We start from the raw sequence: 23,238 nt of genomic DNA on the forward strand, positions 1-23,238 counted from the left end.
CGAGGGACTGCGATGGATGGACTGTTTTGGGGGGGTGATGCGGTAGTGTTTATGCTGGGTGGGTAGGATGTTCATGTTCGGTGGGCGGGGGCAACAACTGAGGCATGGCTTCACTGTACAGAGGATGATTATACCTGTGTGAATCTCAATGGTTCCCGATTACATGATATGATGACCACCGGTTGTATATCGACGAGGAATCAACCCACGTTTTTCGGCCCCTCCCCCCGTAGAGGGTACCGCACCCATCTCATGCTCTCCATCAGCTAAGCCGCCCCCTAAACCCCAAAATTATCTTCATCGTAGCCGACTCGCGCGGCACCTTTGTTCTAAGGAATATGTGGGTGGGTCCCAGCGGCCGGTGGCAGCCCCTGGTAACCACGGGTATACATTATCCGCCTCTATAGGATACTAAACGGGCTCCGCTTCATCTCCGGGCTGCGCGGACTCATGGGGAGGGCGAATAAGTCCTCCTCCGTTGCGTCATCCCCTCCTCCAACCTTGCCCGCGGCGGCGGCGGCGGTTGGTGCTGTTCCGCTCCCTACAATAGCATCTAGAGAAGCGACGCCGCCGCCGCTTGAGCCTGGCATTGTTGAAACGCTGGTAGCCGACGGAGCGACTGACGTGATCAGAGGCTGCACTCGTGGCGCCTCGGCGCTCTTCGCCGCTATTGGGGCAGTCAGTGACAGGCTCGCGCTGTCTCTCTCCACCTCACATGGTCTCACTCCCACCCCCCACCCCCCCCAAAAAGCTGGTGCAACGAGAGGATAAGGAGATGCCTCCAGGGCGGGGCGCGCAAACATACCTTGACTAGCAGCGGCTAGTTCTGCTGGGCTGGTCGCAAGCTTCAAGCCCCTAAGCTTCTCCCCTAGCCTTCCGCCCAACGGACTCCTCGGGCTTGCCGGGCCGGCCGAGCTCTGCGGGATATGAAGTCTTGTCGGCTGGGGCAGTCCCGGGTCGGGCGCGAGCCCGAAGTGGTCGACGATCCACTGCCGCTCTTGCATGGCCATCTCGAGCCCCACGCTCTCGCCGTTGGCCTTCATCTCGGCCGTGATCTCGGCTTGCAGCTCGGCCAGGCGCCGCTTTGCCCATATCGTGTGGAGCACGCCGCGCCGGCCGGCGTCCTGTTTACTCGTCAACTCGGCGGGGAAGATGGCGGGCATCGGTCTGGTCCTCAGGATGTCGCAGGGGTTGTCGTTGGCTCCGCGGCTCCCGCCCCGGCGTGTGATGTCGATAAGCGCCGGGACGGGAGAGCCGGGAGGAAGGAGAAAGTAGACGCGGTGTATGTTGCCCTCGGCTTCGGGGCCGGCATCCCAGACCGGAAGAACCTCCCCCTTGCCTTCCCATGATACCTCCCAGTCGCCGTTCCCTTTCCCTGTCCCAGAAGCGTCCCCATTTCCCGGCCCTGATTCATCCCATTCGACCATGAGGATCTTGGTGCCCTCATTGCGCTTATCGGCCTCAAACTCGAAGCGCGAGCGGGCGATGCTCGAGGATGGTGATGTTGGCGTCTCGATAACGTCTAAAGGCTCGGACGGCTCGGGCCCAGACGACTGCTTGCCCGGGATTGCCATGGTTTGCTGGGACGAGGGTTGATAGACCCCGATTACTGGGGTCACAGCGGCAGTAAAGGGGGGAGGGGCTCAAGTGGTGAGGCGTCGGGGATGGTCCAGCCGTGTCCGCACTGGGTTGGTCGTGTGCGCGTACAGTGGTGGTGTCGAGGCGGCGGCTATGAGTCAGTACTAGAGAATGCGACGCGGTAGCTAAACTGCCCTGTCGTTGCCCTTGCCCGTTCGATGTTACCGATACGCGTGGTGAGGTCACGACGCAAGCAAAGCCCGAGGGTTCGGTCGGTTGAAACGCAGCCGAGCGGGCAGAGCGCCGAACCAGCTGGTGGTCGCGCCGAGGGGAGGAGCAAAGCCACCTAGGCACGCAGCCTTGTAGTTAGCCCGTCGCAGGCAAGGCAATGCGCGCTGCGAGGGTGGGAGTCGCCGAGGAAGTGGACGCCCGGGTGCAGGCTAATATGAAACACAGGCCTGTCCCGCTGCGAGGGACATTGAGATCCCGGTATGTACTTTGACCGGGGAAAGGACCGGCCCGGGAACAACAGACTGTGAGAGAGCAGTGTTTAGATGGTTTAGAAGGGACGATTATTGAGATGCGCGTTCTGACAATTAAGGGCGCATCCCCATGGCAGGGTGGTTGGATACTTCGTACTTCGTACTTGGTTAAGGTGGCACGGTGGTGATGAGAGTGAACTTGGAGGAGTATGGAACGATGGAGAGGAAGAGCAGAGCAGCAGTCAAACAACCCCGCGATGATCGCTCATTCTTCCAGGTTCTTTTTGCCCACAACCGCGGGGACCCCCTGGGCGCGGCGACTGCTGAGAACCGAGTATTGCCATCCCCGGGAGGGTGGACCAGCCCGGAAACCACGCGGTTTGACGCCTGTGACTGGCGCGTGGGGAGTCGGGGACAAAGCTTACGACGGGCGGTATGAACAATGCGAGAGAGGGGAGCGAGGGCACCTGGCCATGCACCGATTGGGACCCCTCGAATTCGGTTCCATGTCTTGGCTGCCGACGTCGCCTGCGCCCCGACTCGATCGGCGGCTTTGAATGCAACATAGCGAACCTGCCATCTCCGGCCAGACTGATGAAGGGGGAGATTCGATACGCATGCATGCCTACATAGTATTCGTATATCGTTGTGATGGATCCCTGCATGTGTCGGTACTGTGTATGTCCTGGAAGTCGGGCTATCGCTTCAATCTCAGCTGGTTTTCTTTTCTCTTGTGAAAGAGGGATAGTGGGGGAAACCCCAAGCAGCGAGGGGCGTTCCGCATGAACGCCTTCGATATTGCCAAAAATAGGTTTTTGTGAGCGAAAGCGGGAGCTTGGCACTGGGCGTTTCGGCATCTCTCGGTTTGGATATAATTAGGTTTGTGAAATCCCCAAGCAGTTGATGTCGATGGCTTTGGAATGCTTGCCTGGCAGCACAGCACGTGTTTCGAGAGGATCGGTTCAAAATAATTCGTTTATACATAGAAAGCGTACGAATACGATATTCGGTACTCTTGGGCTCAAACACCTACCTAGCTACTGTGGTTACATCATACCATGTCTGTTATCAACGCTTGCGCAGTTCTTGCCGAGAGAAGCACGGTATGGTAGGTATTTATGTCGTCAGCCCGGTTGAATCTCACGCGAACCTGCGAAGAGCCTCCGTCTGGAAAGCCTGGCGGATTTCCTCCCGACCTGGTTGTGTTGAGCGTTCACCTTCGTCCCGGTTTATTCCATCTTGGCCCATTGGTTGCTGTTCTTTCCGGGCGGCCATCTCAGCGGGGCTTCGGTCTTGCGATGGTGTAAGGCTTCATTGCCCGGGTTATTTCCCGAGACTGCCCGACAGGAACCGCAACGATTGAATATGACCTGGATCGGGCTAGTTGACTCGAGAAGACTCACTCAGTAAGGACCAGACAGGTACAAACTTGGTTGTTTGTATGTTATCGTGCGGGTGACGGCGTATCTTCTGGGCGGACCGGCGAGAGCACCAAGAACGGTTGACACATCCTGATAACTCCCACATATGATCAGACCGCTTCAGGCATGTTTGTTTCGCCCTGCGTCTCACGGGCCCTCCATGCCGAGCCGCTCCGAGAACGGCACGGGGATCCGCACACGGCGATGCATCGGGAGGAGAGGAGTCGGCAAGAGTGCTGCGGGGGTCCGACCCGAGAAGGGGGCGGTTCTCGAACACTCCACGACCGAGTGACGGCCGAGCCCGTGATCTCGGGACCCGGCGGCGGCAGTGCCTGGATCTCCACGGCGTGCCTCACAAACTGGTAGTCGGGCCCGCCTAATCACCGAAGCAAGGTCCCCAAAACGGCCTGAAGGGAAGAAAGAACGGCCGGAGAAGGGCCGCAAGAAGCCCGATTCCCAGCACGCGGCTAAATTGCAGCACTGGGGAAAACGGTCCCGCCATGAAGGACCTCCTATGAGCGGCCCGAGGTGTGCGAGGCACACAAGGATGGGATGAAGGCTTGCGCCCCTGTGTTTTGGTTCGAGAACGTCAGCGAAGGATTTCGTTCTTTTGACCGAAAACATCTCCAAGTTATAAATGCTTCCCCCTTTCCCTGGTACAGTGAGAAATGACCAGCGGCGAATCCGTGTCGCTATTTTAGAATTGGGCTACCCAGCGCGCAACCCCTCCCTCCGTGGAAGGAACGGGACTACACTATCGTGTGTCCTGGGTTAATATACCAACTGCCGAGAAGAGCCAACCTTTCTCCTCACGAGTAGGGCCCAGTCCCGGCTCGGTTGCGTTTCCTGTCGCTTGATCCCGCCATTCAGAGAGATAACGTGACCCGAGGGCACCCGCAGAGCAAGGCGTGAAGTCTCAGTCTCACCAAGCGCCATGAGACAGAGAAGGAAAGATCGGCAGCCACGCACTCAGAAGAATGCTGGTTGCGCTGATTGCACTCGCACTGGCTGTCCGTTGGAATGCTGGGGAAGGACCAAAAAAAAGAAGAGGGGGTTTGAGATGGAAATAACTGAGCGGTTTGAATCTGAATCAAGTGGATGGGATGAACATGCTTTGGAGTGGCCTTGCGCTCTTCGCTATCAGGAAGGTGACGGTGACGCCGAGGTGAAGGGCTGCTGCTTTTTGTCGCCATGTAAAACTGATACCGTCCAATCGCTCACGACATTGAGCTCGAAGCTGGTGTTAGGCGTCGGCGTCGTGTGTTAGGCATCGGCGGCTCTCTTCCACTGCTGTGTCACCCCACGGAAGGGACCGCCGTCGTGGTGTGGAAAACGGATCTTCCCCTGCTGGAGGTTGGACGGTGAAATGCACCCAACGCTCGGTGATTTTAGCCTCCTTCCATTGGCTACGGCTAAATTACGACGTGCCCACGAATCTGCAGCCAAGACAACTGGCACGGGGTTGTGCGACTCGGGGACGATACATGCTGTTAAGAGCACCTGCTGTTTCTGGTACTGACCACGCGGACTCAGCACGGCCGAAGAAAGCCCGATCTATCTTTCCCCAACAATCGTCTCGTACCCCCGATATGCTCGGCAGCCCGCACTCTCCCCCGGCCGGGAAACAAGCACTGAACAGGCCCGATTGGGACACGCTCAATGAAACGCGAGCAGTCGCTCAGGGTCCTGAGAGACATTCCCCGTCTGGAGTACGCACGAGCCAGCGATAGCAGGGTACCGGGTGTCTTCCGCAATTACCCCACAGATCTGAGGTACTCCGCTCGCAGGCCGTGGCCCGTGTTGCCGTACTCGCTCCAGGTGTGTGCTCCCATTTCGCCTGGGCTGTGGCCCAGCTCCAGTGTCTCTCCACTATTACGCCGGCCAAACCGCCGTGGCCCATCCATGATGGACCATCCCGTTCAGTCGCCCGTCGCCTTTCGAGTTCAGTTGATGAGAGAAGAGAAGTGCCAAACCTTCACCACCCACGTTCCCTGAACCTGTCCCATTGTGGCTCTCCAGCGTGCTTCTGGAGTCGTTCACCAATCTCTCCTGGTGCACCACTGGCTGGCTTTGAGGGGGGGTCATTTTCAAGGTTTCCGTTCAATTCGGCCCTTGCCGCGGCGTGTCCACTCTCGCCTCTCCCTCCTCGTGTGCTCCCTGTCCGCACCCCCCACCCTTCCAAAACAGGGCCAGCGATCAGTCCTCCGTTTGGAACCGTCTTGGTTTCCTGTCACTGCCGACTCCTCGACAGGTTCCTTCTTCCAACATCGTGCATTCGCAGCCTCGACCGATTCCAAAGGCGCCGCTCCTGTGATTCTCGAATCCGTGCCTCGACGGCGCCGCCCCCGATTGGATTTTCCTTTTCTCGACAGCAACCACCTTCCACCCTCGTTCGTTCAATCACCATCCCCGTTCTCGAAACCCGCCCGCGCACGAATTGCGAGACCCGTTCGTCGTCCCACACCCACCCCAGTCGCTCGTTGACGCCGCGCCCTTTTCTCGACGAGAATTCCATCGTTGCGACGATAGAAGATATTCGCGCGCCCGTCTCTCGCTTCTGTTCCCTTTCCCGCTAGCCCCTTGCGAAACTGCCGGCTCGGTCAGGTCGGCAACCCGAGCGCCGGTTGCCTCAGCTTCCGATCTCGACGCGATCGCCGTCTTGCCCAGCTAGCTTCCCGGATCTGCTCCGGCCGACGTTCCCCGCAAAGACAGATGCTCCCACCATGATCGAGCTGCGATTATCCTCTGCTGCGAATAGTTCCACCCAGTCATTCTCGGCAACCCATTTTCGGTAGGATAGGGCGAGACTCGTTGCGCACACTTGCATGCGCATCACAGCCCGTTGAGGTGCTCATCTTGTCTCTGGCTCACCGGCTATCCTGCCGGTTCGTAGCCAGCAAACATGGAGCCTCTACACATGACTGAGTTCGGGTCCGACCGGTACCTGGAGAAGTTCCACCAGTCGCAGGCCAATCCCGCCTCTCCAACAGCTCCCGCCGCCGCGCTCTCTCAATCACCGTTCATACTACCCGTCCGGGGTTCAGTTCCGTCCGAGGCAGAGGCGGCACCAATCAAACCTGGCAACCAAAAACGTTCCGAGAAGAGAGGGTTTGGGTTTTTCAGGGCCAAGTTTCACGGCAAGACTCCCGCGGCGGCCACCGCGAGCAGCACTGAGCATCAGGAGCAACGGCCCTCGTCGGTACAGTCGACGGCTTCCCGGAAAAGGTGAGTCGAAAAAGCCGCCGGAGATGCTCGCGCGCCCGCTCTGACTGACGTTATTTGTAGCACTCCTTTCGACCAACTCTTTATTGCCCTTCCGAGCGAACTACAAATCGAGATCATTGCATCGCTCCCGCTCTCGGACGTGTTGAATTTCCGGCTGGCATCCAGATCCCTCCACGCTCTTGTGTCGCTAAACGAGGCGCCCATCACCCGCTATCACCTCGACCACCATGTGCCCGCATACGCCAAGCGCCTCTACCCGGTTCTCGAGGGCGAGCCCCTGAACTTCCATTACCTATGCGGCATCTGGCATCGGCTACACGTCGCTGCGAAGCTGTCGTATCTAATATGCGAATGGGTGTCGAAAGAGATGTTCCTCAGAAACACCGAGGATAAGAAGCGGGAATTCGCACCCCAGCGGGAACGAATGCGACGGCGCCTAATACCCATGGTTTTCACCGTTTTCCATTTCTTCGAGACGTACCGGAAACTGCACCTCAAATACATTGCCGAGCACGGTTACGGACTACACCAGAGCCCCTACACCGTTAACCCCATCGAGACCGAAATCCTCAACATGTACGACGACCGGACGCTTTATCAGGTCCACGAAATCTTTCCCTTGATAATGTCATCTTTCGACAGACGCCTTCGACCGCCTTCTTATGTTGGTCGGGTGGAGCGATCCTTGAGGGGTTATCTCAGAGACAAACCTCCTGAGGAGGTACATGTCGCTGTTCTCTGTCTTGGTGGCCTCCGGGAGGTGGAAAAGATTTGGGAGGTTAAAACGTACAACGCGCGGCGCGCCGCCGTCGATACTTGGTATGCGTCTGTCGCCAAGGAACCTACCGAGCCGCCGGAAGGGAAAAAGCGCCGAGGGATGCTGGGTCTAAAGCGCAAAAAGTCGTCGCTCACCTTGACCAAGACCAACTCCAACGACGCTGCACCGTCATCTCGGAGTTCGGTCGCCGAAGGCAAGCAGCCAGAGAGTTTGGTGTTCTGCACCAGCCTAGCAGCCGGCATGCCTATGGGTTCCTTGGCCAAGGATCAATCCAAGCTACTTCTATCCGATCTACCCAGGCTCCGACAGATTTGGACAGAAACCGCCGAGGCAATGATCCTAGACCGCGGGATCGTCCAACGAGCAAGCGACATCCGCCGGAATGCTCAAATATTTACCAACTTGATCAGCGAGAACATCGCCGAGGACCAGGACCAATGGCTTTACGGCACCACCGTATCCGAGTCGGTACGACCGAACCTCGACGCGATCGAGGAGGAGCCTATGGGATCCTGATCTCGTCACACCACCTCCAACCTTTCTTCACACTTTTATTCACCCCTTATTGGGTTGGGCAGCACGTTTCAGGGTCGTGTCCCACCCACCCCTTTTTCCATCGACCCAATCGTCGACCACCATCTTCACCGAACTCCCGGCCTGTCACGAAGATATGACAGCCGACCAGCAAATCGAACCCCTCTTTACTATGTCAGAGTTTGAATATTTCTCGGGAAACAAAAGGCATTTACAGGCGTTACGGCTTTCCTTCGTTATTTGTTGTTTTTTTCCGACATGTGCGGGTTATCTTGGGCCAGACAGCAGCATGGCGAACCAGGTGTATTGGGTACCGTTTCCATTTTCCTTCGTTGTATTCTGTCAGTCAGGCCACCCGACAGCGGGGGTGTACGCCTTTGTCTCGGTCGTGTTTCGCAGCGAATGTATTCATAGGTCCCAGATGCCTATCGTTCTTTTTTTTTTGTTTAGTCATACACTGGGCAGCAGCGTTGACGCATGGAACTCTTGGGGGGGGAGGAGAGTCATTCGTGATACCCGGCCTGGGGTCAATGGAGCGACTAAAGAAGAATGGAGTAGTGGGGAGATCCATGATAAAGAGTAGCATCTGAATCGACTGGTTTCCTTACACCTTGGTTCGAAGCTGTAGTCGTTGTTGTCATCTAGCATGAGTCTCGCAACCTCGGAATATGCTGGCAAGATCGCCCGAGATGGTGCCGTTGTTGATCGCCTCATCCAGTGGTTTTATTTACCCCTTAACCGCCCTCACTGATCGTCCCGTAAACAAAGCTGCTGAACGCAAACATAGTGACACATGCCCGCTTCGCTCCACGCAGTACCGCTAAATGATTCATAACATGACCCCAACCGACTACATTTCCCCTGACCGCCAGGCTCCCGTCTAAACGAAAGACCACCGCGGGGCAGAAAGAAGTTAAAAACCAAAGGCAGACCGTAATTCGGGGAATGGATAAAAAACAAATATAACCCCCCGCAATGCCTAATCCCCAAGCCCCAAGCCCCAACTTTCCTAAGGTAGCTTTTTTCTTTAAATGACTGAGATTAGAAGATGTCCGACCCTGTCACAACCACAACAACTCTCATCGCCGCCCGACCCCATAATAACGCTCATTACTCCCCAAGCTCGAGGCATCAAACGTGGCGAGGCCGTTAGTGGCGAAGGCAGCAGCGCCCGTGTTAGTGGGCGCCCGCACGCTGCCGGCGTTGATGCCGTAGCCGGCACTGCCCAGCGCCATGGTCCCCTGCTGCCCGGCCGTCTCCAGGTGGCTGGCGTCAAACAGGCCCCAGTCGGCCGCCGCGTTCCCCCCGAAGGCCTGTACATTCGCCAAGCTCTGCATGCTCTGGGATGTTGGCTGGCTTGTGCTGGCCGAACGTTGCTGGAGGCTGGCGTCGCCTGAAGCGAATGACGGGGAGTGTTGTGGTAGGCCGTGCGTATTGGCAGGACGGAACGAGGTGGTGGTGGACTGGCTGCTTCGTTGATTATACGAGGGGTTGCTCAAAGCCGTGGCTGAACTACGGTAACCGCTATCGGGGGCACTGAAATCGTTGCTCGCCGGTGCGCTGAACTGCGACGGCTGGTGAGCGGTATATGAAGCTGTGCCTGTTGCAGAAGTGGTCGCCAGCTGCTGCTGATAGCGTGGTTGCGAGACTAGATTTTGTTGGCCGCCTGAATATTGCTGCTGGTTATTCGTATATGGCTGCTGGTTTGTGCCATACTGCTGTTGCGACGTGCTCCCCGAATACTGTTGAGCCGAGGAAACCTGGGTACTTCGAGGATGTTGTTGTTGCTGTTGTTGCTGCCCCCCTGAGAATTGATGTTGTTGCTGCTGCTGCTGCGGTTGTTGCTGTGCATGGTCCGCTTGTGCAGAGATGTAATTATGTTGCTGCTGCTGCTGCTGCTGCTGCTGCTTCTGCTGAAATTGGGAACTTGAAGCGCGGTATTGATTATAATTTTGAGACGTCCTCGCTTGTTGTTGTTGTTGTGTGATGGATGGGCTACCGCTAGTTTGCGGTTTGGGCGGTTGCGGTTGCGGATTTGGAGACCGACCCTGACTGGCAGAATCAGAGCGCGGATGCTGCTGGTGCTGGGGTTGCGAGTATTTCCGTGGATGTTGTTGTGGCAACCGGTTGACCATTACTGGCGCCGAGTTCGTAGCGCCTTGCGAGGCCAGCGCCTGCGACTCGGTCTCGGGTTGTTGGTCGAACTGAGCAAGCTGTGCCTCGAAGTTCTCTATTGTTGGAGACTGCGCTGCAAACCGAGCTTGATGGGGCGGGAGCAGTGATGGCACGGGGTGCTCTATCGCTGCAGCAGCAACCAATCCTGGCTCGGGCTCAAGGGCTACGACCGCCCGGGGAGCCGGGCCGGGCTGAGCGCTTGAACTCTCGGAGAGGGCAGTTTCTCTGGCCCCCTCGTTCCCCTTCCTCGCTGATGGCCGAGCTTCCTTGCCCTTTCGCTGCCGTTTGGGCGACGGTTCGGGCACGGCTGTCGGAAACGGTGGCCCTGGGTTGTTCGAAGCGGTCGGTAACGCTTGATTGTTCACGTTCGGTGAGGGAGCTGGACCATTCCCACTGTCTTTCACAGTGGGCCGGGGCATATCGGCATTTCCGTCCCCTTTCCTTTTCCGCTTCTGGCCTGGGTTTCTCGCCGGCTTGCTTTGGGCTGGGGTTGCAGTGGGAGGCGTGGGGAGCGTCGAAGTCTGAGCCTGCGGAAACTGGGTAGTCTGCGGCGCCCGATAATCCGGTGCTTGAATTTGCGCGGCGGGTATAGAATTGGTTGATTCGATACCAGTGCCCTGTTGCGGCCCTGGTGCTGACGAAGCCTGGTTGTTCTGCCCTTGGCCATGCTGCTTTGGCCCTGTGCCCTTCGCTCGCCCATTCTTCTTTTTCGTAGGCGCCGGCAATATCGAGTTCACTGCTGTGAAGGATTGTGGTTCCGTTGGACCTGGCGTCAACTGTGGTGGTGTTTGATTCACCTGGGGTGCCCGAAAAGCTTGCGAGGAAATTTCAGGACCCCGAGGGGGCTGGGTGTCCGCCTGAGATGTTCTGTCGGGGGGTTGCGTGGAGGTGACGGCTGAGTCTTTAGGTCGGTTCTTTGAGCCCTTTGGGCGGCCCCTTTTCCTTGTGCCGGGGGTGCTAGTGGTTGGCACGCCGCTGCCGGTGGGCGCCTCTGGCAATGCTGTTCGAGCGGCGCTGGGCGCTTGGTTGGGTGTTATAGGCGCCGCGTTTGGGTGGGAAGCCCCGAGCTGTGGCTGCGGGCTCGCGGCTTGCGCGAGGAGCATCACATTGGTATCGACATCATCGGCATCTTCGGCGCCACTATCGTCAACGTCTACCCAACTTTCGTCGGGGATACCAGACGAGTGGCCTCGGTCGGTGGGCTTATTAGGCCCCTTTTTGACACCCTTGTCTTTCCGTGCCTTGGTGGCTTTGCTGCCTTTCGGCCGGCCTCGCTTGCGCTTCAACGGCTGAGGATGGTCAAGCTGTTGGGTGGCGTCCAACGGCTGCTGCACCGAATTCCCGCCCAGCCGGGGGAATATTTCTGAAACCCAACCAACGAAAAGGCTGCCCGGCCCATTTGCCTCTGCGCTCTCTGGGAAGCCGCCGGCGGCGGGTGGTGGCGCTCCAGGGATACCTCCAAAGAAAGCTAGTGCTTTGCATATTTGGTCCACGACGAGCACGGGATGCAAGCTCCGTAACAGAGTTAGCAGGCGTGCCTGTTCCGATTTGGTCTCCTCGGGGCCCAGGGGCGCGTGGCGTTGAGACGGAACCGGGGCGAGTGTCGGTGCCGCCGTGGGAATGAAGGGTTTGGCGATAGCCTCCTCCGGAAGATGCACGAACCGGCGTCTTCGTAGCGAGACATAGCCGTTCTCGAAGGCACGCTTAGCGGCTAGCTCGGTACTCTCGCTGGTTCGTTTTGCTTCGGCATCGCGATCCGTGGCCTCTGCCCTTCCCGAAACCTCGATTTGCATGACACCAAAGTTACCCTTGGAGCCGTCGGTTTTGCCCTTGAGTTTGCTCGGCACGGGGTTACGGATCCGGCCATCTCGGTGGGCGCCGTTTAACGCATCTTGCGGATTCGGCTCGGCGGAGGGGGCGATGGTGGCGCCGACAGTGAGGCCCGCGGCCGCCGATGTCGAAATGCCGCTCGGAGCAGGGACGGCCGCCTGCCCGGGTAGTGAAGAAACAGGCGGCATCGGTGTCGGCCTCAAGACGGCTGTCGAGCGGTTTGCTGTAGAGGGTACTGTTTGACGGTGCCGGGGTTAGCGATTAGTGACAAAGCCCGAGAGGAAATGGGCGTCGTATATCGCGGCTTACTTGGCGGTGTTGCCATTGAACATGCCCGGCGCGTCGTCGCCGGTAATGCTGGCGGGGTACGAGGCCGTTCGAAGGACCCCAGGTCGTGGGCTGATTGCTGCGTCGCGGCAGGCTTGTAATCATGGTGCAAATCCCATGTTCGATGGGCGTCGACAGCAAGTTTCGCAGAGCGCTGAAGTGCCGACAACGAGACACTCGATGGACAAAAACGGAGAAAACAGATGTCGCGCCCGACTCCACTTGCCAAAGCGGCGTGAACGCCGGGGAAGGGAAGGGATGTTTGGACCACGGGAAGGATTTCTCGACCGCGGCGACAAGTAATAAGCAACCGGCTCGCCGCAGCTAGAATTCTTATTGATGTCGGTGCCTTTACCACCGAAAACTGTGTCTTGTCTTGGAGCAACCTACCTCACCGGGGCGAAAAGGTGGAGGTCCCGTGCAACAAATCCGCAGCTCGGTCGCTCACAAGGAAGGCACGGCGGGGAGAGGAGGCGGTGACACGGGCAAGTCGTGAGCGAAATTGGACCAGCAGTCTCGAGTTAAGTCGTCGAGGAAAAAACAACACGAATCTCGATTTTGCAGCAGGGAAGTAACTAAGTAACTAGAGTAGGTATTATCGTATTATCGTTGGGCCATGCTGCTGGAACTACGCGGTATGGTTATCGTGGGTCGAGATCAGCCAGTCGGGTTGGGCAGGTGTTGGCGCATGTTGGCGCATGTTGGCGCTGGATTGTCAGAGAGTTGCGGCGAGGTATGTACTCGGCTCGCTGAGGGAGGACAGGTACCGGCCATTACAAGTCCGGAGAAGCTGAAGAGCGCAATACAAAGCCGGCCAGGGGGGTAATGTACGTTACATACCAGATTCGCCAATTTCGGTACGGTATATACGTCGTGTACACATCTGTACTGTGTGTAATTACATCCTACCCCAGCTCGCTTCCTTGATTGAAGCTCTTGCCCCACCCGTGCCTTGTCGCATCTCAACACCACCAACAGCTAACTCCCGGTTTCCCCTTGCCATCACAGTCTTACACAGCTCGTTGCCCGCCATCTTTTGTCGTTTCGAGCCGCCTCGGAGGTTATTCCCAGTGGTGACGCCGTCTCCATCTTGCGCTCCGACCGCGAGTAACGCATCCCACCACCAACAACATAGCCCACCAAGACAGCAACCCCTCCTACCCTCCCGTCTGACACCGCGCCACCAACAACTTGTCGCTGATTGTAGGACGAACGGAGCTGTACTGACAGCATCTCTGCCGACTGTAAACGACCTATCCCGCGCGCACGAAACACTGAGCAACCCCGACCCAGAGGCCCACCGCGAGAACCAACCATGCAGCCGACGCAATACCTTCTTGTTTCCCTGCCGCTCAGAATATTCGATGATGATCCCCTAGCGGCGTTGACCGCTACTGTCGGGCGAGACAATGGCGAGACCGTACCGTTTTCGATACCCTCGTTCAAGATCGGCACCCTCGATGCTCTAGTGCAGCACGCAGATGACCTCGCGAAGCTCAATGCCTCGTGCGAAGCCGCGGTCGCCAAGGTGGCGGATTCGCTCAAGGGGATTCTAGACGGTGACGAAGAGAAGACTGCGGAACAGAAAATGGTCAACGACAGTGAGCATTGTGTTCCCAGAAGCCGGTCATCCGGTCTCCGATCATGTCTGACAGCTGTCTGCAGAGCCCACGGATCATTATCTGCGCAACTTCCAATGGGATAAAGTCAGATACCGGGCCGACCGACCCTTGGGGGAGCTAATTGGGAACTTACAAAAGGAGCTGCAAAACATCGACAATGATGTCAAGGCCAAGTTCAACCAGTACAGCGGGATCAAGTCCACACTGGCGGCGTTGCAGAGGAAGCAGACGTAAGCTCGCCGGTAACCCTTTTCTTTGGCTAGAAGCGCTAACGCTATATGCAACAGTGGAAACCTGGCGACCAAATCACTGACGCCCATCGTCAAGCCGAGCCTACTCGTACAGGACTCGGAGTACCTAGAGACCCATCTTATCGTGGTACCGACAAACGCGCGCAAAGACTTCCTCCGCAGTTACGAGACCCTCGCTCCCATGGTGGTGCCACGGTCGTCGATCCAGGTGGCCCAGGACGACGAATTCACGCTCTTTGCGGTAACAACCTTCAAGAAGACCAGCGCCGAGTTTCTACAAAAGTGCCGGGAGCAGAAATGGACGCCCCGGCAGTACAAGTATGTCGAAGGGGGCAAGGAAGAGGAGCAGCGTGAGCTCGACCGCATCGCGCGGGAGGAGAAGAAGGTCTGGGGTGAAGCTCTAAGGCTCGGCCGGACGGGCTGGAGCGAGACCGCCATGATCTTGGCCCACGTTATGACGCTACGAGTGTTTGTCGAGACGGTCCTCAGATACGGCTTGCCGCTCGAGTTTGTTTGCGCGCTCGTCAAGGTAGGAACCCGTGCCACATCCAATCCATCATGCTCCATAACGTTGCTGACTCCGGTGACAGACGACCCCGAAACAGGCAAGGAAGGTGAAGACGGCGCTGGACTCGGCCTACTCGTACCTCGGCGGAAATGCGCTGGGCAGGGACAAGCGGGGACGGGTCACCAAGGACGACGCGTCGCTGACGTCAGAGATGGCCGCTGTCGGGCTGGGCGCCGCCGAGGGCAGCGAGTACACGGCCTATGTGTATTACGAAATTGAGTTTCCATAAACTGCCTGCTTGACGCATGTGGCAGCGCAGTCGGGACGGGTAACGGCGGAGCAATAGAATGTGTGGCTTGAGCCATTTAATGACAGGGTGTTGTTCAAGATCCGTTTTTGCCGGTCCAGGCCGGATTTGGGTGTGAGAAGACAGCAAAATGCCGCTATTTCTTTCACTGCCAACCCGCGATATATGGTCTACATATCTCCAGCGCCGTGGGAGATTCAAGCCCAAACCAGACCCCCCTCCCCCAATCATCATCTCGTCTCCCGCGTCTCGCTAATCAGCCCCTTCTCAGCCAAATAATCCACAATCTTGCGCACGCACTCCTCCACGCTGAGCTGGTCGGTGCGGATCGTGATCTCGGGCGCCTCGGGCGCCTCGTAGGGCGCCGAGATGCCCGTGAAGTCCTTGATCTCACCGGCGCGGGCCTTCTTGTAGAGCCCCTTGGGGTCCCGCTTCTCGGCCTCTTCCAGGGACACGTCCACAAACACCTCGATGAAGGGCAGCGCGTCGTCGCCGGCCTGGGACCCGCTCGCGTGCAGGTCCCGCGCGATCTGTCGGTCGGCGCGGTAGGGGGAGATGAAGGAGGTCAGGGCGATGGTGGAGGAGTCGGCGAAGAGCTTGGCGACCTGTTTGTTTTGTGGGTGAGTATGGTAGATAAGGCTAGAGGGGGGAGAAGGGGATTTCGAGGAGGGGGACATACCTCGGCGATGCGGCGGATGTTCTCGTTGCGGTCCTTTTCCGAGAAGCCCAGGTCCTTGTTCAGCCCGAAGCGCACGTTGTCGCCGTCGAGGCGGTAGGCGGCCACGCCGATGTGGAGCAGGTGCTGCTCGAGGGCGGTTGCGACGGTCGACTTGCCCGAGGCCGACAGGCCCGTGAACCACACGGTGAAGCCGCGCTGGCCGCGCAGCTGGTTCCGCTCGTGCCGGGTGAGCGACGGGTGCCAGGTGATGTTGCTGTGTCTCTGTTTAGCGGTGGTTTTCTTTTTCACAATTGGCATTCCTGGCGAGGCACGCGGACCCCCCAGCATGTAAGAACTGGAAAAGGGACTTACGTGGCCATGGTATATGTTAAGCCGCTGGTAACCCCTCGAGTTGAGATATATATTCCCCTCTGGTCCGATCCGGCAAAGGAGTGAAGCAAGACTCGTAACTGACGACGAAATAAAGTATCCTCGACGGTGGATCAAGGAGGGGGTTAATGGTTAAATTTGATCAGAATACACTTAAAAGAAAGTTACAGATGTATGGGCACAGCGGCTTATAATGACAGACGGTAGTAAACAGTGGGGCAAGACCGGTTCTTGTCTCAAGTCCGAGTCCCGTTGCTGCCGCCGTTCCCCTGGATGAGTGATGCGAACTCGTCCTACCCTCCGGTCCGGCGCGGGGCACCACGCGAGGGGACCCCACCAACCCGCGCTGCAGCAAATGGCGTCATTTTAGTACGAAACTGATGACCCCACCGTCGGGACGTCGCTCTTGTTCAGGTCGCAGCTGGCGGGGGGTCGTGGAGACTTGGCGGGCGGTCCTCGGCTAAACTTCGCGGAGGGTCCAAAAATCTGGACCCCCCGCCAAACTGCGAAAGTTTCCATTGTGCACTGACAATTTTAGTTACAAGTAATTAAGTGAAATATAGACTTATCTCTAGATACATATGCTTAACATATGTAAATAAAAAAAATATATTCTAAGTAACTTTAGAGTTTTTTTAATATAATATTAACCCTAATTCTAATTCTAATTTAATTCTAACCTCTAAGCCTAATTCTAACCTATCTTAACCCTAACTCTAACTTTTATATAATCTTTACATATGCTAAGCATATGTAAATAAATATAATATATTAACCCTAATCCTAACCCTAATCCTAACCCTAATCCTAACCTCTAACCCTAATTCTAACCTTTTATATTAACTCTAATTCTAACTTTTATATTTAATTATATTTAAAATATAGCATATGCTTAGCATATGCTGTAATTATTTCATTTAATTACCTGTAATTAAAATTGTCAATGTGCAATGAAAAATGTAACACTCTAGCGGGGGGTCCAGATTTTTGGACCCTCCGCGAAGTTTAGCCGAGGACCGCCCGCCAAGTATTCAGGACCCCCCGCCATGTGTATACTCGCTCTTGTTTCCTCCGGGTTGTTTCCTCCCTCCGCTTACGAGCGTACCTTGCCTCCATTGGATCATTTGGATGCAGGACAGCGCACGGTACGCAGCAACACCAAGGCATTACTCATCTCGCAACAATCGTATGTTCGTCTAATCTCTCATCTCTTCTTGTCTATTCCCCAATTGGTATCCACTTCCCGCATTGCTTCCAATGGGGAGTTGGTTGGGGTAAAATCGAGGTGACCCGAGATCACCACGAATTCTAGTTCTAGTTCTAGTTCTAGCTCTAGTTCTAGCTCACCGGGTAGACCTTAGCCATTAACTGCGAGTGCGTCTCGGTTAGCAAAAACATTCGGGGTAAGGGGGAGGGATTCCGGTATGCATACTGATGCCTGTTTGGGCGAGATGTAGAGCGCGCTGGCCGTCGCCAAAATGGTCGGTTCTTGGCCCTCTTCGGTCGGCAACGTTTCGATATGGCCGTCAACCCAAGCCTTTCTGCCCTCCACCTTGACGGTAGTAGCCCGGAGCACCAGGTACTGATCCGCCATGGCGGGCGCCTTGTAGTTGATCTCCAGCTTTGCAGTCATGCCCACATTGTAGGGCAGGACGGGGAAGCAGCACCTGGCCAAGCCCTCGTCCAGCATGGTGGCTAAGAACCCTCCGTGGATAATGCCCATGTGGCCGCACAGATCCGTCCCGACGTGCGTGATCTGCACGTATGTCTTGCCCTCCCGTTCTGTCCAGCTGAATGGCGGAATGGCTATCTTACCGGGCCCGGCAAGGGTGCCGCCCGTCAGGTTGTGCTTGCGCCATGCCGGTGGTATTTTCATATGCGGGCGGGACTCTGTGAGGTCTGGATTCGTTCGCAGGGATGCGGCAAGCGGGTGCGAGTTGATGAAGTCCTCCTTGGCCTTCGCATCGTCATCCTGAGGCGCGAAGGATTGGAGGGTATCGGCATCGCTCGGTGGGGACAGGATTGCGCCCACTGACTCGTACGCTGGGGCGACGGCCATGATGAAGCCCAGTGTGGTGAAGAGCGCAATACGGCTGGCGGTGGAAGCTGCTCGGCGGAAGAAGGGGGTTTCCTTGACGGCCTGCGAGCCAGCGTTCGGTTCTAGGAGGCGGGCGCAAGCCAAAAAAAGTCAGTCAGTTACCTCGGCACATGGGGAACAGCGAGTATTACCAGTAGCGGTTGCGATGAAACGAGTGAGGGGCGCCTGGATATGGCGGGACGGTGTCGCCGGTCGCAGAGCACAGGTAGAGCGCCGTACGGCCAGGAACAGCCGGGAAGACATTCTCTAGACTGGGGCAAGAAAAAGGCCGAAGCTCGGCTTCTTATACGGCAAGATGCCGGCTTTCGCGGGTCGGTCGCGTCGCAATCCCGTCAACGCCGGCAACTCAAAAGGCGGACCCACTCCTTTTCCCGGACACGCGGAAAGTGGAATCCGCCGATTTCAGGGACCTGTCCACATGCGACCCTTGCTTGGTACTTCGTATCGTATCGATGGCGGAACGTCCCGTCTTTCAACAATGAGCGCTGGTTTAGGAATCACTCGTTCACGGTTTCCAAGAAAAAAAAAAAAGAAACCCAAAAGAAATAAAAGAAATCGAGACATCCTCATTGCCATGTGATATATGTGCTGCATCATTATTAAAAGCTGGGCCTTGCCCTGCCGTTGGCATTCAATAAGTATTTCTAGCAAAGGAATGACCTACTGTGTAGGTAGTTATATCTACCTAGATACATACATAATAGATCGACCACTAACTACGTCACGCAAACCATTGCCATGTGCTCTGTGAACATGGAATGCCATGCTTCCCCGCCACACACCTCCTTAGGTAGGCACTGACGCAATTGAATCTGTATTTGGTCCGTATGTTCCTCGTAGTCAACCCCTCATCAGACTACTCCTAGGTTTCGTCACAGACCATACACGGGATTATCCCCTGGCCAGCGCAAGCAAGTAAACACCAAATCGAATAAGTCAAGCAACATCTCAGCCTCATTATGGTAAGGAGGTCAAACAGCAAAAACATACACCCTCAATGATAACATCCTCCAGGCGACAGCAGAGACAGTCAACCTCAGCGACCCGCACGAACCCGACGAGGAATCCCTTCGCGTCTACCACCAGATCGAGCACGAGCTCAAAAGGTCCCTGGTGCGTCTCCGCCGGAGCTACCAGAGTAAGTCAAGCCATCCCACCCGCCCACTCCCACCCCATCACCACTCACCCCATCCATCATCCACCCAAAACCCCAAACCAACCAACCCCCCCTCCCTTCAACAGAGCACGAACGCGAGTACTTCGCCGCGGCCGAGCACCTCGACGACGCGCACCTGACAGGCTTCGGCGCCGACGACCTGTACCGGGTCCGGACGGGCGCCTCGGCCTACGGGCGGCACGTGTTCGGCAAGGTGCGCATCCCGGCCCTGCCCGACGAGGGGCGCGCCTACATCCACTTCCGGGCGTTCACCGCGGGTCCGGAGGACCAGGCGGCGTTGCATAGTATTCGTGCGTTGATCCCATCCCGTGGCTTTTGTGGGTTTGTGTTGTTGTTGTTGTTGTTGTTGTTGTTGGGGTTGGGCTGACAGGTGGTGGTGGTGGGTTTTAGATACGGAGGATGTGAAGGGGTTGGATGGGGGGCATACGTTCCGGGCGGTTTTCTTGAGGGATGATGAGTTGAAGTGGTTTGATACTTAGGGGAGGTAGGGGCTGTCTTGGTCATGGATAGCCGAATGGGCGACGATGCTTTGATATATAAGACCCCGCTACTTGATGGGTCCTTTAACCATCTAGATCATCTTCTCCAGCCAGCATTTCCGCGTAGTCCTCGGCCGATGCGAATGTAGGCAGGCTCTTCATCTCCTTCCGGTTGAGCCTACCCTTGCGGCCTGGCCTAGAAGGCTCAACCGCGGCTTCTTCTTCCTCCACCTCGTCCCCAGACCCAGCTTCCTCTTCCTCGCTCGCGCCGGCTTCGTCGCTCATGTCGGAATCGTCAAAGATGCCCTCGAACCCATCTTCGCCCTCCGAGTCTGACATCTTGTCCTCAGCGTCAAGACCATCGACATCCATGTCGTTGTCCGAGTAATCGTATTCCGCCAGGTCCACGTCGGATTCCTCTTCGCCCTCCGCACCCTCGATGTCCGGCCGAGAGTTGACAAGCGCATCCCAAATCTCCTCTTCTCCCTCGCCTTCCTCGTCCGACACAGCCTGGCCGTCCGCCGCCTTCTTGATGCGGGAAGCCTCCCTCGGCTTGTTGACGCGGGCAAAGTACTCGTGGAAGAACACGTCTTCGGCAGAAACCTGGTCGAGTTTGAGATTCCAGAAGGACGAAGAGTTGACGACCGGTTGCTGTCTGGCGTTGGCTTTGCTTGATGCCACAATGTGCGACGCGCCGCCAGAAGCGAGAATCGGCTGCATGATCGAACCCCCGCGCTTGGATTCCTCTGCCTTGGGGTTGCGGTAGACAAACTTATCGAGGAAGTGCATCAGGGTGTGGTTGGCCAGGTCTGGCCGAGGCAGCGCCTTTTGTCGAGTGATTAAGTTGTCGGCAAACACGCTTACCGAAGGATGGAAGTGGTGAAGGAAGGGTATCTGTACTCGATTAGTCAACAAGATTCGCATACCCCTCGGCCGAACTTAATCACGTACCAATTCCCAGAGGCAACTCCGATGCGCGTTGCTGTGCTCGGGATTCCGCTTTCGGCCGTCATACACCGCCGTGCTCTGAGTGCCCGATTCAGGGGGTGCCTGTGAGGCAGCCTCCACCTCTGGAGTGTCCTCTCGAACGTCGTGGTAAACCTCTTCGCCGTCGTCTTCGTTATCTTCTGGTTCATCCAACAGGGTGTGCAGGTCGGGGAACGTTGTCCGCAATTCGAAGATGAGAAATAGGATGCCGCACGCAAATGACGGCTGGTGCAGGCTCAGCACCTGGATCAGCCTCTTCACAAACGCCTTGACCCGACGGACGTCGACGTCATTCTTCAGGGCCCGGAACAGAAGGTTGAGATACAGCGCGTGTTTTGACGATGTGACGAGTCTGGGGTCCAGGAGTGACTCGTACAGGGTCCGGTAAAACCTGTCGACGGCGAGCTGCTTTGAAGTAGCGAGCTGCTGGATGAGCATCAACGCTTGCACGCTGGTGTTGAAATTAGACGAATGCGTGATCCTGAACAGCGTGTCAAGGTGCTTCTCCAACGTCGAATCCTCGGCAGTAGCGAAAGGGATCGCACGGTTGACACCGGTCAACAGAGATGAGACAAGCTTCTGCGCCGTTTCCTGCTCATTCACCGGAGCTGCCGGACTAGACGCCCCCTTTTTCTTCGACTTTTTCCGGGGGCGGCCCTTTGTTTTGTCCCCCTCGTGGGCCTCGATGTCACCCAAGGACCCGGTCTTCAAGAGAGAGAGGAACATCTCAAAGTAGATGCGCAGGAGCGTGTCGGCAACGGCCGGTTCCTTGGTGTTCAGGATTGTTTGGTTGAGGGTGTTGACGGCGGTATATTTCGTGCGTAAGCTCTGCCCGGGCTTCAGCAAAAGCTCCTGTTCCACGGTGCTAATGACAATCGCCTTCATCCCTGGGTGGATGTTGAGGAGTTGTAGGATGAGATACGAGGCCCGTGAAGCAATTTTCCGTTCCCGATCGCCGAGCTTGTTCACCAGAAGCCGCAGCAAGTTGGCCTCTTGTTCTGGCTTGTTCTTGAGTAAGCCGAATACGAAATCAAGTGCTCGCGACCTCGAGTACTCGATTTCGTCGGCGCACCAGTTCTCCAACAGCTGAATGATACGGAAGTAGGCACCTTTAAGCCAGTCCTCGTACGCCCACATCATCAGGTGCGGGGCCGTCAACTTTCCTGGAAGTTTGTATCCTTCTGTCCAAGGCGGACCGGGTTTCTCGTTGACAGCCCCAATTAACGCAGGTTGGGCGTTGAAAGAATGGAGACGGCGGTCACTGGGAAGCACCGTCCCGTTCCCCAACAAGTCGACGAGGGCCCCCAGAGCGGCAATTGCTTGACCACGGCTTCTTTTTCCCGCCAAAGTGACCAAGCTCTCAAATCCCTTTCGGTTGTGGAGGGGTGACTCCTGGATTGAAAGGGTTAAGGCAGAGACCTTATCCGACAGGGTTCCGGACGACATGATGGTGGACATAAACTTTTGCGTCGAGCTGGATGCTCGCTTCGCGTGATAACTGGAGGAGTCTTCCTCCAACAACTTCTCCGCGTATGCCTTCAGGTTCGAAATGGAAGCCGGATGTGGTTTGCTATCGCTTGGCCCACCCGAAGACAGGCCGTCGAGAGAGAGACCATGCCAATCAGAGCGAGGTTCGAATATCTGGGCCACGTTAGCTGCGATCCGCGGTTCTAACAATGTTAGACACTGCGAGACTGCTTACTCACCAACTTCCCGGACTGCTTCCCTTGCCGGACTTCTTGCGGCTGCGCTACGGGTTTGCTGATCTCCTTCTCCACGACCTCCTCCTCACTCTCGCTGCTGGCCTCCTCCTCCGCGGCATCTGACTCTTCAGAAGCTTCTGATTCTTCATCCGTCGCCGGGTCCTCAGTTTCCTGGAACTTGCTGAAGCCAAGGCTGGATGCAAATTGGGCAAGCTCATCTCTCAGCGACCTGTCGACAACCGGTTCCGACGAAACCTTAGGGCGAGGGGCTTCGCCGCCTTCATCGCCAGAATCAACATTGGCGACTAGCTCCAGGTCGTCTTCATTCCCTCCTAACGCCAAAATCTCGTCCAGAAGGGCATTTGTCTGCTTGTTTTTCTTCCCACTACCGAGATCCCCCTGTGGCTTGGAATCGGAAGGACGGGTTTGGCGCTTCTTGGGTTCGTGCCCCTCGTCGGCTTCGCGCTGTCTCTTTCGCTTCGGCGGGCGCTCCTTCTCGGAATCGGCGAGGGACTTGTCGATTTGGCTTGTCAGCTGAGCAAGTGCCGTCTTGTCGAAGCTCGGCTTTTCAACCTTCTTCTTGTCTTTTGTCCGTTTTGCACCCATTGCGACGGCTGTTGTTGCTGGTTGCTTGCCGAAAATGTCAAACGAGCAAAGAAAAAAAAAGAAAAAAAGTCGAGAACCCTGCAGGTGGGGGACCCACAGCGA

At 56.7% G+C, this 23,238-nt stretch overlaps 8 protein-coding genes across 8 annotated transcripts; 3 read left to right on the forward strand and 5 right to left on the reverse strand.

The window, feature by feature from the left end:
- Window positions 1-4: 4 nt before the first annotated feature.
- On the reverse strand, window positions 5-1,901 carry B0H64DRAFT_32845 (uncharacterized protein). The gene is made up of 2 exons (XM_062800832.1): window positions 806-1,901; window positions 5-667 (listed from the first exon to the last, which is right to left on the reverse strand). Exons 1-2 carry the CDS (start codon window positions 1,572-1,574, stop codon window positions 402-404), a joined length of 1,035 nt encoding a protein of 344 aa, XP_062664700.1. The 5' UTR covers window positions 1,575-1,901; the 3' UTR covers window positions 5-401.
- Window positions 1,902-6,220: 4,319 nt separating this feature from the next.
- On the forward strand, window positions 6,221-8,138 carry B0H64DRAFT_32925 (uncharacterized protein). Its single transcript, XM_062800869.1, has 2 exons — window positions 6,221-6,706; window positions 6,767-8,138. The coding sequence occupies exons 1-2, from the start codon at window positions 6,384-6,386 to the stop codon at window positions 7,998-8,000; spliced, it is 1,557 nt and encodes a 518-aa protein (XP_062664701.1). The 5' UTR covers window positions 6,221-6,383; the 3' UTR covers window positions 8,001-8,138.
- A 777-nt stretch (window positions 8,139-8,915) lies between these two features.
- Window positions 8,916-12,261, reverse strand: B0H64DRAFT_32928 (uncharacterized protein). The gene has a single exon (XM_062800873.1). The coding sequence runs from the start codon at window positions 12,209-12,211 to the stop codon at window positions 9,098-9,100; it is 3,114 nt and encodes a 1,037-aa protein (XP_062664702.1). The 5' UTR covers window positions 12,212-12,261; the 3' UTR covers window positions 8,916-9,097.
- A 1,010-nt stretch (window positions 12,262-13,271) lies between these two features.
- On the forward strand, window positions 13,272-15,128 carry B0H64DRAFT_382847 (uncharacterized protein). The gene is made up of 4 exons (XM_062802903.1): window positions 13,272-13,951; window positions 14,016-14,202; window positions 14,260-14,752; window positions 14,814-15,128. The coding sequence occupies exons 1-4, from the start codon at window positions 13,666-13,668 to the stop codon at window positions 15,018-15,020; spliced, it is 1,173 nt and encodes a 390-aa protein (XP_062664703.1). The 5' UTR covers window positions 13,272-13,665; the 3' UTR covers window positions 15,021-15,128.
- Window positions 15,129-16,501, reverse strand: B0H64DRAFT_429105 (Adenylylsulfate kinase-domain-containing protein). The gene is made up of 3 exons (XM_062805881.1): window positions 16,069-16,501; window positions 15,718-15,970; window positions 15,129-15,643 (listed from the first exon to the last, which is right to left on the reverse strand). Exons 1-3 carry the CDS (start codon window positions 16,074-16,076, stop codon window positions 15,269-15,271), a joined length of 636 nt encoding a protein of 211 aa, XP_062664704.1. The 5' UTR covers window positions 16,077-16,501; the 3' UTR covers window positions 15,129-15,268.
- Window positions 16,502-17,168: 667 nt separating this feature from the next.
- B0H64DRAFT_382849 (HotDog domain-containing protein) lies at window positions 17,169-18,338 on the reverse strand. Its single transcript, XM_062802904.1, has 2 exons — window positions 18,317-18,338; window positions 17,169-18,265 (listed from the first exon to the last, which is right to left on the reverse strand). Exon 2 carries the CDS (start codon window positions 18,143-18,145, stop codon window positions 17,444-17,446), a length of 702 nt encoding a protein of 233 aa, XP_062664705.1. The 5' UTR covers window positions 18,146-18,265; window positions 18,317-18,338; the 3' UTR covers window positions 17,169-17,443.
- Window positions 18,339-18,915: 577 nt separating this feature from the next.
- Window positions 18,916-19,882, forward strand: B0H64DRAFT_32991 (uncharacterized protein). The gene is made up of 4 exons (XM_062800902.1): window positions 18,916-19,146; window positions 19,199-19,322; window positions 19,427-19,651; window positions 19,752-19,882. Exons 1-4 carry the CDS (start codon window positions 19,144-19,146, stop codon window positions 19,838-19,840), a joined length of 441 nt encoding a protein of 146 aa, XP_062664706.1. The 5' UTR covers window positions 18,916-19,143; the 3' UTR covers window positions 19,841-19,882.
- B0H64DRAFT_33007 (CBF/Mak21 family-domain-containing protein) lies at window positions 19,786-23,183 on the reverse strand. The gene is made up of 3 exons (XM_062800913.1): window positions 22,534-23,183; window positions 20,792-22,468; window positions 19,786-20,734 (listed from the first exon to the last, which is right to left on the reverse strand). The coding sequence occupies exons 1-3, from the start codon at window positions 23,134-23,136 to the stop codon at window positions 19,925-19,927; spliced, it is 3,090 nt and encodes a 1,029-aa protein (XP_062664707.1). The 5' UTR covers window positions 23,137-23,183; the 3' UTR covers window positions 19,786-19,924.
- Between the last annotated feature and the right edge of the window lie 55 nt (window positions 23,184-23,238).

Source organism: Chaetomium fimeti (genome assembly GCF_033439085.1).
Source record: "Chaetomium fimeti strain CBS 168.71 chromosome Unknown B0H64scaffold_1, whole genome shotgun sequence".
In the NCBI taxonomy this organism is placed as follows: domain Eukaryota; kingdom Fungi; phylum Ascomycota; class Sordariomycetes; order Sordariales; family Chaetomiaceae; genus Chaetomium; species Chaetomium fimeti.